At 39.2% G+C, this 15,337-nt stretch overlaps 1 protein-coding gene across 3 annotated transcripts in view; it reads left to right on the top strand.

Moving 5' to 3' along the window:
• Positions 1–15,337, top strand: part of CACNA2D3 (calcium voltage-gated channel auxiliary subunit alpha2delta 3) — an 879,694-nt gene that overhangs the window by 280,113 nt on the left and 584,244 nt on the right. For all 3 annotated transcript variants that reach the window (XM_060402372.1, XM_060402371.1, XM_042236061.1), the window contains exon 4: positions 1,529–1,588. In XM_060402372.1, coding sequence (XP_060258355.1) covers positions 1,529–1,588 — 60 coding nt within the window. The remainder of the gene's footprint in view (positions 1–1,528; positions 1,589–15,337) is intronic.

Genomic DNA, 15,337 nt, shown 5'->3' with positions numbered 1-15,337 from the left:
TAAAAATAATAGATATTAAAAAAAAAAAAAGTTTGCTGGGCTCAGCCCCAGAGCTTCTGATTCTGTAGGACTGGGATTGGACTTGAAAATGTGAGTTTCTAACAGATTCTCAGGTGAAACTGATGCTGCTGGTGGGGGGCTCCACTTTGAGAACCACTGATCTGGGATTGTCTTTTCATATGTTTGGGATGAGGAAACCATCCCAAGAATTAGAGAGGGTAAGGGCTTGCCCAGATTTCCCAATGGTAGGGGATTGTACCTTCCCTAGAATTGGCACTGGATCTTCTGGCTCTGGCCTTGTAATATTTTCCTGGAATCTGTTCTTTGACTGAGCAGAGAAGGAGAAGCTTCTTCCCAACTATCTGAAGAGAGAGTGGGAAACCAGATTAGCCACGCTTCCCAGTTTCCATTCTGTGTGCAGCATCGTCTCTGGCTGATCTGTCACTTTCTTTAAATGTCCTCTGGAGAGAGAAGGCTTTAGGGCTTCTACTGGTGCCCAATTTTCCCCAATATATTTCAGCCTCTGTATTCCCATGTCCAGTTTAATAATTATTCGTGGGACATTTATCTGTCAATTTGTGATCATTTAGAGATTAATGTCATAATTTTTGAAACATGACCTGTTAAACTCAGTTCTATAATATGTCAAAAAAGCAAGCTAAAGACAGCATAGGCTACAAGAATAACTGTGGGAAAAATATAAATGGTTTAATTTTTACCTGGATCTGAAGTTTTTCTTTAAAGTCAATAAAATTTCCGTGAAATATTATTTAACTAAATGGGTTTTCTGCAATATCCTGTAGCTTACATTTTCATGGTGAGAAATAACTTATTGTTGGTAACTTTAAATTAAAGAATAAATGATTGGCATTAAATGGAATTTTATAAAAATTGTTTCATAACAATATGTATTGGCTGAATTTCTTTGGCAAAGAAGAGTAACAACAATTGTGCGTTTATAGTTGTTAGTTATTGATTTAATTTTAGTGATTTTCTTATTGGGATGCAGATTGTCAAGATGGCATTGATGTACCATTAACTTCAAATAAATGTTACCTGATAATTATGCACCAGAGCTGGGTGCAGAAAGAGTTGACCTTAAATGATTGAGGGAATTAAAATAAATACCATTTCCAAACCACTGGGGAAGAAAGCCCACTTAGAGTTGGACTCAGTTCAGTTCAATAAATCTTGACCATGGGCGTTCTATGCTTAAGGAATATACTTTTCTGGGTAGGTTGTGGAGTCCATATCTAGCCTCAAGAGCCAGTGTCTTTGAATTTTTATGAAAGGGATACAGAACATGTGTGCATTTATGTACATGTATGATTGGGTGATGAAAACAGAAACTGGATTTTGACACTGATGTTATTTTCAGCTTCGTGGGAGCGCAGGCAGCAGGTCACAGTTTCCGGGCCATGGTATGACCTGGCATTTGGGGCAATGGAAAAATGTCAGTGTTTTCACGATGTTGAGGTGGGGTCCAGATCACACTTCTGACTCTTTGTGTTGCTTTCTGTCTTTCCAGCGTCTTGTGGAGGCTGCGGAAGAGGCGCACCTGAAACATGAATTTGATGCCGACTTGCAGGTAACTGATGAGAGTTTGAGTTAAACTGCTTTTTGTGCTTGCTGCTAAAGGAGAAACACTAGGTACTGCGAATACCAGGGTTCAGATGTTTGGGGAGAAGGCTTTTTAGAGTATGGTACAGAGTTGAAATAAATGTACCTATTTCTTAACAAGACAGGACAATGATGCTCAACCATTTTCCACTGTGTAAATTACAGGTGATAATGCATACTACACGCATGTAACCAGGTTTCAGTGAACTCCTAATTCTGGGGGAGTTAGCAGTCAACTGACAGTAATCGCCAGAGCTTTCAATGATAAATTGATAAGATAGATGGCAGAATATATCAAATCCCTCTTCCATGACTGCATTTTAAGTGACTGAAAGAACATATGGATCTAACCTTGAATTTACTGTTAATTGTATTTTAAAATTACATCATTCACAGACCTGGATTTGAACATCTGCTTAATAAGTTTCTTATACTGAATCTCTTATCTAATCATAGCACACATGTATCTGGTTGGGAAGGATTTCAATGCTGCCATGTATATAGAAAACATAGTTAAAGGCAAGGAGTGAATTGAATAATACTTTGAGGTTCCTTTGAGTCCTTCCAGAAGGAAATTTTATCTGTATTGTCATTTTGAGTTTGTGACTTTTCCTCACTGCTGGCAAAATAGGAGTGAATCTTAACTCCTTAAGGCTGTGCTTTGCTAGAACATACATACTTCTTTTAGTGCCATGTGGTCACAATTAGGAAATAGTGTTTATTTTGCCATGTTTTCATTCATATGGAAAAGATAAATCTTCAAGCACAGAAAAAGATGTTGATACCAAAGATAGCCTTTGACTGTGTCTCTGTCCCTGGGGTGTCCTTCTTGTCATCACTTACATCTATAATTTTTGCCTTGTGGATAAAGAATGCCCACTCAAATGGAGTAATAGAGGCAAGTTTAATAATGAGAATATTTACAAATGCATGGTAAAAGAAACCAACAAGCAATGGTGTTATATTCTTGGGGCAAGCCACACACCTAGCCTGAAGGAGCAAGGGGAGGGAGTGATTTCTAGAACCCAGGGATGGTAGCTGTACGGGAAGGGTGCTTGGTGGATAAATGGTGAGGTGATAAAGGTGGAATCTGGGGGAAAGGGTACCTCCAATAACTGTCTCTAGTCTTCTGATTTCTTGCTGTAACTCACCATTGACTGAACCTAACTGTTGGTGTAGTTGATTTGGTTCAGAGTTTCTGAGACTTTTGGTGGAGAAGGTTGAAGAATGGGTCTGGGGAGGAAACAGTCATTTTTAGTCATAACACTGAATGTATGAAGCGAATAGAACGAAGAATGCAGTTAAGCATCAGAGGCTCCAGGAAGAGGTGGGAAAAGCCTTGGGGATTGTTGGTAACACCTGGAGAGGAATGGGGCAGACAGCCCTGCTCTTTGAGCAAAGTTACAAAGGGCAGAGTCAGCTGAAAATAGCAATAAGCACCTTGTCTTCTATAGCCTTACCTGCTTGGTGGCTCCAGGAAGAACCAGGGGGCAGATGTTGGCTACATTTGTCTGAAGTGTGCCTCTCTTCAAGGATTTGAACTTCCTGGAGTGGACTGGAAGGGATTTAATGGAAGCATTAGGAAGCACCTTTGCAAGTGTGACAATTATATGGACCTTTTCAGTGCCTTGCCAAGGAAACTCTCTATCTCTCCTTGGGAGTTCCAGAAGTTTTTTCAGCAATATTCTGGTTGTAATTGACAGAAAGTCAACTCAAATCAACTTACTTTGATGAGAATCTGTGAGTCCAAGCTGATAATAAATAAAAAACAATCCACATGCTCAGTTGCTCAGTAGTGTCTGACTTTCTGTGGCCCCATGGATGGTAGCCCACCACGCTCCTCTGTCCGTGGGATTTACCAGGCAATAATACCGAAGTGGGTTGCCATTTCCTTCTCCAGGGGATCTTCCCTACACAGGGATCAAGCCTGCATCTCTTGTATCTCCTGCTTTGGCAGGTGGATTCTTTACCATTAGCACCACCTGGGAAGCTCAAATAAACAAACAGATGGGTAAATAGCAAATACATAAATAGCAGAGAAGGGAAAGCTCTTTTAGCTGTGGTCCCCAACCTTTATGGTGCCAGGGACCAGTTTAATAGAAGATCATTTTTCCACGGATGGATGGTGGAAGGATGGTTTTAGTATGATATAAGTGCATTGCATTTCGGGTTCATGCTTCTGTGAGAAGCTAATGCTGCTGCTGATCTGACAAGAGGCAGAGTTCAGGAGATAGCGTGAGCAATGGGGAGCATTATCAATACAGATGGAGCTTCACTGGCTTGTCTATTGCTCACCTCTTGCTGAGCAGCCTGGTTCCTAACAGGCCTTGGACCAGTACTGATCCATGGCCTGGGGGTGGGAGACCCCTGTCTTATAAAACAGTTGTGCTCATACTCAGTCACTTAAACCATGTCTGACTCTTTGGGACCCCATTTACTATAGCCTGCCAGGCTCTTCTGTTCAAGACATTAACCTGGCAAAAATACTGGATTTGGTTGCCATTTCCTCCTCCAGGGGATCTTCCCAACCCAGGGATTGAACCTGCAACTCCTGCATTGGCAGGTGGATTTTTTACCACTGAGCCACCTGGGAAGCCCCTTATAGTAAGTACACTGTCAACTACTGAATACAGAAAAAATGATGGCATTATAAAATTATGTTAGTAATTGCTTCAGGCAGGAATCTTCAATGGATGCTAAAATTGGCAGGTAGAAGTTTGATGAAGAACAGGACATTGATAATCTCAAAGTATCTGTCCACAAATTGCTTATTATTAATAATTACAAAGGGAAAATAGCTTTATTATGGATAATCCTGGCAGACACCATCTTAAACAGGTAATTAAAGTTAATATAAAAAACGGCACAAAGAGACAAAGTGCTTTCAGATGTGATAGCCAGGAAGAATAAAATATTGCTTGTGTAGACTTCTTGTCTTGAATTGATAACCTGAATCTAGCTATGATAAAATATCATCAGAATTTTGATTGAGGAACGTTAAAGGACAGTAAAGATACATGACAACTGAATGCAAACACACATGACCTTAAATAAGATCTGGAACCAGAAACAAAGATTTGAATGTGGAGTGTGCTTTAGACATTAATATTGTCTCAATTTTGAACGTCTTCGTTTGGACCCCTGCATGGTGCTTAGGCAAGAGAATGTCCTTGTTCTTGAGTTTTTCTGGGTCGAACATTTGGATTCAGTGGTCCCAGAGGAAGAAGTAAGTTTGTAACAGATTGAAAAAGATGATTGGAACTCAGAACTCTTGGAAAATCAGGTGTTTAAGACTCATTTAGTCAATTTTATTTTGAGATCAGTTGTCTTCAAAAAGTAATTGGGTGAGTGAAGGAATGATTTAATTGACTTATGGGATTGTTTTTCCTTCAGGAGAGGAAAATGTTCTGTGGTTTAGTTTAACAAGAACTCTCCCTCTCCTTTTTTTTTGTCCTTTTGAAGCAGTTGTGATTTTCTAAGAGTGCTCTGACTTCCTTCCTATGATTGAACCCTTACAATAAAATTCTGGGGCAGCATACTGATTCCCTTGTCAAATGTGGTGATGGAAGCATGAATGTGGCATGAGCGTCTCGCTCTGAAAGTATAGAGACTGAGAGATAGGTCTTTGGGTTCTTACAGCTTTTGTTCTCTTGGGAACAAAGATGATGGGCTCAGCTTTTCCTCTCCCGTTGTCATCTGTTCTGTATAAGTACAAGATGAATATCAGAGACTACAGCTGTGGTTTGAGCACAGAGTAGATGTTGAAATAATCTGTCAATATTACAGAGTGTCATTCAGTATCTGGACCATGACGGAATGTTCTCTGGGTCAGAGTAAATCACATGCGCTTGTGTGGAAAAGTGGGAGAGAGAAGACTTTGAGAAAATAGATGTACATCCAAGAATGTATGTCTGCTTAGATGAAGGTTTTGAGGCTCTGAAACCCTGATGCTGTTACTGGCAAGTCTGTTAACAGCTTGGGTGTCGGCCCCATTGCTTTTCCTGGAATAGCAGGTCTGCCTGTGTACCGGCTCTGAGTTTATTGCTATGACGGTTCATTAGAGCTGATCAATTGTTAATCTGGGTTCCACTGACCTCTCTCCAACCCCTGCCAGTAGATTGTTTTTATCAAAGAAATTTCAGACTACCATCTGCTCACCATGAAATAATGCTGAGGAGGTTCCCGTGCTGTTAGCTAGCTAAGGAGGAGCAGAAGGAGCTGGGAGTCTGTTTTCCTACAGAAAAAAAAAAAAAAGTGTTTTTGTGAAATTTCCTAAACTGTGCAGCTTCAGGTTCTGTAATGTTAGCCCCTATTCCCCCACCCCATTTCCAAAATGAAAAACAAATGCTGGGTCTGCCTCTTCTTTCTCTTTAGGTTGGAGTCTTCATGTCTTTGCACCATCTTGTGCTTTAAAGGTGAATAATTTGTTTTTCACTTGTAGAATTATCATTTTGTAATTTTATTTGTCATTTAATTTCCTCTTACAGTTTCTGCAGAGGTTTGACCCTTTCCTTATGGACTTATAGCTTTGACATTGATAATCCCTTCTGTAGGTCCTTAAATGTGGCACTAAATTGTTAGTTCTTCACAAAAATTATGTTGGGCAACAGGCAAAATACAGCCTTGAAAGGATGGCATATGTGAGTAACCCATAGTGCAGCGTCCTTCACACAAACCAGAGCTGCATGGGGCTGCATGGGTGCACTAGCTGGAAAGCTTTCTCATGGACACTAGTGTTGCTTTAGCCCTTGAGCTTGCTCTGCTATCGGGTGTCCTTTGGGTTCCAGACTGGCTTCTTGGTTTTGTTCTTTGTTGCCTAATATTGCCATTGGGGCACTTTTTAGTTAGAATTGATGCAAAAGGAGGCCTTGTTAAAATGGCGTCTTCCCTATTTTTAATTGCATACTTTGAATTAACATAGATTTTTAATGTAAAGCTTGTATGAGATTGAAAATTATAAGAAAGCAGTTTAATAACTTTTAATTAATCACATATGATAATTTTAGCATTTTATTCTCATTATTTTGATGGCAAAACCTAACTCAGGACAAGGGTAGGATGGTGAGGAATGGCCGCTTGCCCTGATTATTCTACTTATTAATGAATTTCTGGCAATCTAGGTCTGCACGTGTAGTATAATTCAGAGAGAGGCCTTCTCCTCTTACTTACTCTTTCTTTTGGATTTTTCCACCAGCAGCAAAGAAGAAAAAAGTCCTTTTGACAGTTTACTAAAAACTTACTTAGCTTTGAACTGCAAACATATTTTCTTTGAAAGCTGTCTTAAGTAAGTGCCAATTGCACAGAGCTGTTGCACAGTGGGGAAAAAATATTGTGGTTTTGAATTGTGTATCCTGTGGAAAACTTTGGACTACAAAGTTCTCTATAATAATTTTTCTTTATTGTTTTGTAAGTAGTACGGGGGAGGGGAAAAGCCTGTTGCCATTCAGAAGGATAACAAACTGTGAGTGGAAAGAACTGGGGAGATGCCTTGCTGGTCGCTGCCGAGCTGCTGTCGCCTGATTTCAGAGAGGGGTGAGGGGTGTGGACTAGAAATGTTGTAGAGACCACTAATGGGATATCTTGGGGTGGGGATGGGTTGTGATATTTGCTAGAGCATCTTCTTCCACCTCATTACCATTGCCTGTTGCATTGGGAGGTTGTGTTGAAAGAGACCCCAGGGAGTAGAGAGGGTGGCTCCAGAGGCCCAGAGTCCCCTTTAGAACTTCTAACTTTAGCCACTGGGAGAAGGAAGCCTTTCTCAGAAGGGTTAGGAAGGGCGTCCAGCAAACAGCAGACCAGAGCAGCATTGCCCTGCTGGCAAGTACGGCTTTGCCCTGGGGAAAAACCGTATGCTGTGAAGGAGAGCAAAGGACAGGTTTAGCAGAAGTACTTCCTGAGTGGAGGAGATGACTGTCCATGGGATTTCTCACGTGTTTCTGTCAAGACCCAATCTGTCTTTGTGCCCTTGGACAGAATGAGGTATTGAGCTCCTTTCTGAGCAACAGGGTGGAACACCGAAGACCCAGATCCCAGAGTTGGAAATAGGATTGGAATTAGAAGTTTTTGTAAAGATAACTCATCAACTTTTGTGCAGTAAATAAGAAAGAAAAGGTTCATTTCACATCTACAGGAGAAATAGATGAAAAGAGAAGGAAATTTATAAGTACCTTTTTTTCTGATTTATCAGAGCATGCTTTTCTTTTTTCTTTTTCTTTTTGTTAGCTTGGCTGAGGGTCACGGTCTTCAGCCTTTTAAGATCTTAACATTAGATGTTTCTTAATTAGGATTTGTCATTTATTCACATGTCATTTATTCACAAGACTGATGTGTAAATAGTTTCTGAGGAATCGTTAAGTGTGAGCATTTAAAAGTCAAAATCATTTCTCTGTTGTTACACATACTGTCTTTTTTTATGTATTTGGCTAGAACGTTATAACTTTTGTAGAGAGTACTTTGGTCTAGAGGTCTGAAAAAGTAAGTTCTGATAGTTCTGGTCCAACTGGACTATTTACATGTTCAAATAACTGATTGCTTATCCAAAAAAGACAAATTATAATACCTAGATGATTTCTAAGATGTGCCAGGATTCATTCAACAAATAGTTATTAGCGATGTCCTATGGGTCAGGTACTAGGTTATGGTAATGGCCACAAGCTAGACAGATGTTGTCTTTCTTCTCAAGGAACTTGCAATCTAATAAGAGTGACAGATGTTAAAGCCATGACAACAGAAACAATTTTCAAATTTTGATCATGATGAATGACATGGAACAGAAGTACAGGATATTATCACAGCTCAGGACAAGGAGACCTTGCCTAGTCTGGGAGCTCAAGGGATCTTACTACAAATCCCTGAAGATTAAGTCTTTTTTTAGCAAAAGTTTTACAACTGTAGATTCACATTCAGTTCTAAGAAGTAACATAGAAATAGTATGATAGTAATATGCCATGTGCCCTTTACCCAGTTACCTCTAAAGATAGCACTTTGCAAAACCATAATACATAGTCACAACCAGTATACTGACGCCGACACAATCAAGACACAATACATTCTCATCACAACCGAGATCCCTCATGGGTCCTTTGTAGCCATACCCACTTCCTTTCAAATACAAGGCCACATACTGTTTGATTCCATTTATATGAAACGTTCAGAATATTCACAGCTGTAGAGATAGAAAGAAGAGTAGTGGTTACCAGGACAGGAAAATAAAGAAATGGGGAGTGACTGCTAATGGGGATAGAGGAAGTGTTGATGGAGTGGCGATTCTAGATTCCCCTCCTCCACAGCTAGAAGAAACCTCTCCACAGAGTAACAGTGTTCTAGCCTGGGGAACAAAAACGATAGCACAGTGTATGTATGTGTGTGTGTGTAACAACAGAGAACCTATAATACCTATGTTTTTTCATAAGTGTGAAATTACAATTATTTTGTCTGCTTTCTGTATAATATAGTCTTTGTCACCTCTGAACTCTGATGGTACTTTATTGTTCCCTCCTTTATGGTGCTTATCACTGCCTATCCTGTTACTTTTTTTATTCATATGTTTATATATACTCTTACTCTTGAAAAAGCAAGAGAGTTCTAGAAAAACATCTACTGCTTTATTGACTATGCTAAAACCTTTGATTGCGTGGATCAAAACAAACTGTGTAAAATTCTTAAAGAGATGCGAAAACCAGACTACCTTACCTGCTACCTGAGAAATCTGTATGCAGGTCAGGAAGCAACAGTTAGAACTGGATGTGGAACAACAGACTGGTTCCAAATAGGAAGAGGAGTACGTCAAGGCTGTATATTGTCACCCTGCTCATTTAACTTCTATGCAGAGTACATCATGCAAAATGCCGGGCCGGATGAAGCCCAAGCTGGAATCAAGATGGCCAGGAGAAATATCAATAACCTGAGATAACGCAGATGACATTACCCTTATGGCAAAAAGTGAAGAACTAAAGAGCTTCTTGATGAAAGTGAAAGAGGAGAGTGAAAAAGCTGGCTTCGGACTCAACATTCAGAAAACTAAGATCATGGCATCTGGTCCCATCACTTCGTGGCAAATAGATGGGGAAACAATGGAAACAGTGAGAGACTTTGTTTTTTGGTGGGGGAGAGGGGGGGCTCCAAAATCACTCCAGATGGTGACTGTAGCCATGAAATTAAAAAGACATTTACTCCTTGGAAGAAAAGCTATGACCAACCTAGATAGCATACTAAAACACAGAGACATTGCTTTGCTGTCAAAGGTCCATTCCATCTAGTCAAAGCTATGGTTTTTCTAGTAGTCATGTATGGATGTGAGAGTTGGACTGTAAAGAAAGCTGAGCACTGAAGAATTGATGCTTTTGAACTGTGGTGTTGGAGAAGACTCTTGAGAGTCCCTTGGATTGCAAGGAGATCCAACCAGTCCATCCTAAAGGAAATCAGTCCTGAATATTCATTGGAAGGGCTGATGCTAAAGCTGAAACTCCAATACTTTGGCCACCTGCTTCAAAGAACTGACTCACTGGAAAAGACCTTGATTCTGGGGAAGATTGAAGGCAGGAAGAGAAGGGAATGACAGAGGATGAGATGGTTGGATGGCATCACTGACTTGATGGACACGAGTTTGAGCAAGCTCTGGGAGATGGTGATGGACAGGGAAGCCTGGCGTGCTGCAGTCCATGGGATCACAAAGAGTCGGGCATGACTGACCGACTGAACAGAACTGAACTTATATTTGTTACTTAATTTAAATTTCTTCAGAATTCAGCGCCTGTTAGGCCCTGTTCTAGGTTGTGGGACTTCCATAAACTGAGATGTTACCCTCATCCTCCAAGAACGTTCTAATTTCCCTTTTAAAATGTTTTGTTAATTGTGACTTTTAAGGATTACAATAGGTATCTCTAACTTAAGTGCACAGTTTATCTTGAGTTACTTTACTATCCAAAGTATCACTCTTACTGAAATAAGAATACCATATGTCCACCTACCACTATTCTTTGTGTAATCATATATTTTACTGTTACATGTGTTATAAACACCATAAGATTTTTAAAATTTTATTTTGGTTTTCCTTTAAACAGCTGTCTTCTAAAAAATTAAATAAGAAATAAGGTTTATATGCCCACACATTTACCATTTTTCGCACTCTTTATTCTTTCATAAAGATTTCTGTTACCATTTCCCTTTAGCCTAAAGAAATTCATTCTGTTTTTCTTTTCTTTTTGCATTGAATGTCTGGTAGCAGCGACTTCTCTCAGCTTTTGTTTATTTAAAAATACCTGTATTTCTTTCTCATTCTTGAAGGATAAGTTTGCTGGATACAGAACTTTTACTTGACAGTTTATTTTTCTTTTACCACTTTGAAGATATAATCCTATTCTCTTCTGATCTTTAATGTGTCTGATGAAATGTCAGCCATCATTTTTATCTTTCTTCCTCTGGATACAGTGAGTCATTTTTCTCTGCTGCTTTGAAGATTTTTTTCTCCTTATCTTTGATTTTCAGTATATTATATAGTATGATAGGTTCAGGATCTAACTAGATGTGATTTTCTCTATATTAATTCTGCTTGGAGCTTGCTGAGATTTTTTTAAACAATCAGTTCTTCAAAATTTTACCTGCCCAGTTCTCTTTAGAAAAGGCAGAGGATCCAGAGATCAAAATTGCCAACATTTGTTGGATCATAGAGAAAGCAAGGGAATTTTTAAAAAAAATCGATTCCTGCTTCATTGACTATGCTAAAGCATTGACTGCATGGATCACAACAAACTGTGGAAAATTCTTAAAGAGATGGCACTGCCAGAACATCTTACCTGTCTCCTGAGAAACCTGTATGTGGGTCAAGAGGCAACAGTTAGAACCTTACATGGAACAACTGACTGGTTCAGAATTGGGAAAGGAGTACATCAAGGCTATTTATTGTCACCCTGCTTATTTAACTTACATGCAGAGTCCATCATGCAAAATGCTGGGCTGGATGAATCACAAGGTGGAATCAAGATTGCTGAGAGAAATATCAGTGACTCAGATATGCAGATGATACCACTCTAATGGCAGAAAGTAAAGAAGAACTAAAGAGCCTCTTGACAGTGAAAGAGGAGAGTGAAAAAAAACTGTCTTCAAAGCTCAGCATTCAGAAAACTAAGATCATGGCATCCGGTCCCATCACTTCATGGCAAATAGAAGGAAGCAGTGGCAAACTATTTTCTTGGGCTCCAAAATCACTGCAGACAGTGACTGCATCCATGAAATTAAAAGACACTTGCTCCTTGGAAGGATAACTATGATAAACCTAGACAGCATGTTAAAAAGCAGAGGCATCACTATAGTCAAACTGTGGTTTTTCCAGTAGTCATGATGGATGTGAGCTGTGCTGTGCTTAGTCACTCAGTCGTGTCTGACTCTTTGTGACCCCATGGACCGTAGCCTGCCAGGCTTCTCTGTCCATGGGGATTCTCCAGGCAAAAACAGAGGAGTGGGTTGCCATGCCCTCGTCCAGGGAATCTTCCCAACCCAGGGATCAAACCCAGGTCTCCTGCATTGCAGGCAGATTCTTTACTGTCTGAGCCACCAAGGAAGCCCAATGGATGTGAGAGATGAACCATAAAGAAGGCTGAGCACTGAAGAATTGATGCCTTCAATTTGCGGTGCTACAAAAGACTCTTGAGAATTTCTTGGACAGCAAGGAGATCAAACCAGTCAATCCTAAAGGAAATCAACCCTGAATATTCATTGGAAGAACTGATCTTAATGCTGAAACTCCAGTACTTTGGCCAGCTGATGTGAAGAGCCAACTCGTTGGAAAAGACCCTAATGCTGGGAAAGATTGAAGGCAAAAGGAAAAGAGGCGACAGAGGATGAGATGGTTAGATAGCATCACCAACATAGTGAACAGGAGTCTGAGCAAACTCTGGGACATACTGAAAGACTGGGAAGTCTGGCTTGCTGCAGTCCATGGGCTCTCAAGGGGTCAGACACAACTTAGCCACTGAACGAGAACAGCAGCATTCTCTTTACATTTTTCTGGAAAATTTCTTTTACATTTTTTAAGTTACATCTACATTTTATTCCTTAATATGATCCTACATGTTACTGTGGCTCTTGTTTTGGTTTGTTTCCAATGTATTTTCTATTAATTGGTCTCCTTACTAGGTCCTTTTTTTCTGTAGTTTCTAGTCTACTGTTAAACTCATCCAGGGAATGTTTCATTTCATATATTGTACTTTTAGCTCTAAAAGTTCCACTGAATTAAAAAAAAATTGAATTATAGGTAATTTACAATGTTGTATTAGTTTCTGTTGTAGAGCAAAATGATATATATATATATTTATATACATATAAATTCTTTTTCATATTCTTTTCCATTATAGGTTTTAAGTTTCCTGTGCTATATAGTAGGACTTTATTGTTTATTAAATCTTTTAGAATAGTTTTCATTTCCTGCTGAATTCCCTATCCATGCACCCGTTATGTTCATGATTTCTCAAATATTGCCTGCAGTAGCTATTTCAGATTCTTTCTCTGCTAATTCCAACATCTAGGTCATTTCTGTTTCTGTTGAGTACTGTTTTCCTTTTGAACTCTTAATTTTTTTTGCTTCTTCACATGTCTGATTTTTGTTGTGGGGCTTCCCAGGTAGCACAGTGGTAAAGAATCTGGCTGTCAGTGCAGGAAATGTAAGAGACACAGTTTTGATCCCTGGGTTGGCAAGATACCCTGGAGTATCAACCCACTCGAGTATCCTTGCCTGGAGAATTCTGTGGACAGAGGAGCCTGGTGGGCTACAGTCCATGGGGTCCAAAAGAGTCTGACATGACTGAGCACACACGCACAATTTTTATGATAGTTTGGGCATTGTTATTATGTCTTTGAATGATTTTTATAAATTCCTCAGTGTAGCTTAGTATAGTTCCATCTGTATAGTAGATGTGCTAAAAATACCAAGTTTATTGAATCCTGTTAAGTTGTAACTAGGAAACCATTATTAAAGAGATGAAGAGAAGAGAATGATAAACTATACATAATAGAGAATCCTCCAGTGGTTTGATCTTTTGCATTCTAACAACATAAATAGTGAGTACAACATAGACTTCTTTGTTCCAAAAATACCACAAGGCCATCTTCTAGCTAAAAGAAAGAGAAAAATGCATTTTTGTTATAGAATCTCAGACTACAAACATTATTTCACCAAAGATTATAATTTCTACAGCTAAATTCCCTGTTCTCAGTCCAGAAAAAGATTTTAATATTAACAAATATGAAGACAATATGTGCCATTTTATGGCAGTGGCAATTGATTTAGCTTTGTTTGAACAGTCACTGTACTTCATAGTTCAGAGGGGAAAAATGACATTATTTCTCTTCCCAGAGTTGTCATTTATCTGTTTGTGCAACATTTTCACATTAGTGACCCTATTTTTTTACTTAGCCCTGGGTCTTTAATTTTTATCAGTAATGAATAATCTTATAAAACTCCTAAGTGTTTTCTTCTTTGTCTAATCTTTCTTGCTACCCCAGTCTTTTGTCTATCATGATTATGTATGGCTTAATTTTTAGGTAATAGTGGTTAGACAAATCTGACATTTTGCTTTAGAAAGCTGTTTTTTTCCTTTCAAAGTCATTGGTTCTTTTATGATTCTTTTTTATCTTGAAATTTCATAATTGGTTTTCTCAAAACTAGAAATATTTATTTAAAATAAATATTTTAAAGAAGCATTTGTTTTAAGTATATTTTAAACATAGTAAAACACTAAGGTTTCCCTTGTGGCTCAGTAGTAAAGAATCTGCCTACCAATGCAAGAGATGCTGTTTCCATCTCTGGGTGGGGAAGATCCCGTAGAAAAAGAAATGGCAACCCACTCCAGTATTCTTGCCTGGAATAATCCCGTGGACAGAGAAGCCTGGTGGGCCACAGTCCATGGGGTTGCAGGAGAGTCAGATACAACTTAGCGACTCAGCAACAGCAAAAGCACTACCAATTCAAACTTGTTAAACATCCCAATTAAACAAATACTTTTAAAGTTTAGTTGTTTCCACACACATAGTGTGATTGTCATCTTTCAGGTATCTGCCAATTTGGAAAGGGGACATTATGGGATATCAGGGCCCTCTTGGCATATCTGCAGTTACATTAGACAAACACTTTGTGGTTCTGTTAATCATAATATCAGAGTTCCCACAGTACATTTCCAGAAAATTTAGTGTGTTTCATTAAGACGGCTGACTGTGGAGGTCATTGGCAGATCTCAGAAGTTACCTTGGGATCTTTGTCCAGCTAATTCTTTGGAAACCCTTAGAAAAATGCTCTTATGTTGCTGATTTTTCACCAGGGGTCTATGGTCTAGGAATTTGCCAGTTGCTATTGAATTTTTAAGGTAAAACTTGAATCTGGTGACAATGCAGAAACTCAGCAGAAAATTTCATTTAATCTCATTTAAGTTGGGAAAGATTGAGGGCAGGAGGAGAAGGGGACGACAGAGGATGAGATGGTTGGATGGCATCACTGACTCGATGGACATGGGTTTGGGTGAACTCCGGGAGTTGGTGATGGACAGGGAGGCCTGGCGTGCTGCGGTTCATGGGGTCACAAAGAGTCGGACACGACTGAGTGACTGAACTGAAAGCTTAAAGTAGAGATGAATTAATTCTCACCTTTCCCACTTTCAGTTTAGTTTATGATGTAGATCTTCATAACATAAATAACTGCAAATTCATGCCTTTGGTGTAGTAAACCTAA

This window comes from Ovis aries, chromosome 19 (genome assembly GCF_016772045.2).
Source record: "Ovis aries strain OAR_USU_Benz2616 breed Rambouillet chromosome 19, ARS-UI_Ramb_v3.0, whole genome shotgun sequence".
Classification (NCBI taxonomy): Eukaryota; Metazoa; Chordata; class Mammalia; order Artiodactyla; family Bovidae; genus Ovis; species Ovis aries.
This window is presented reverse-complemented; position numbering and strand designations above follow the sequence as displayed.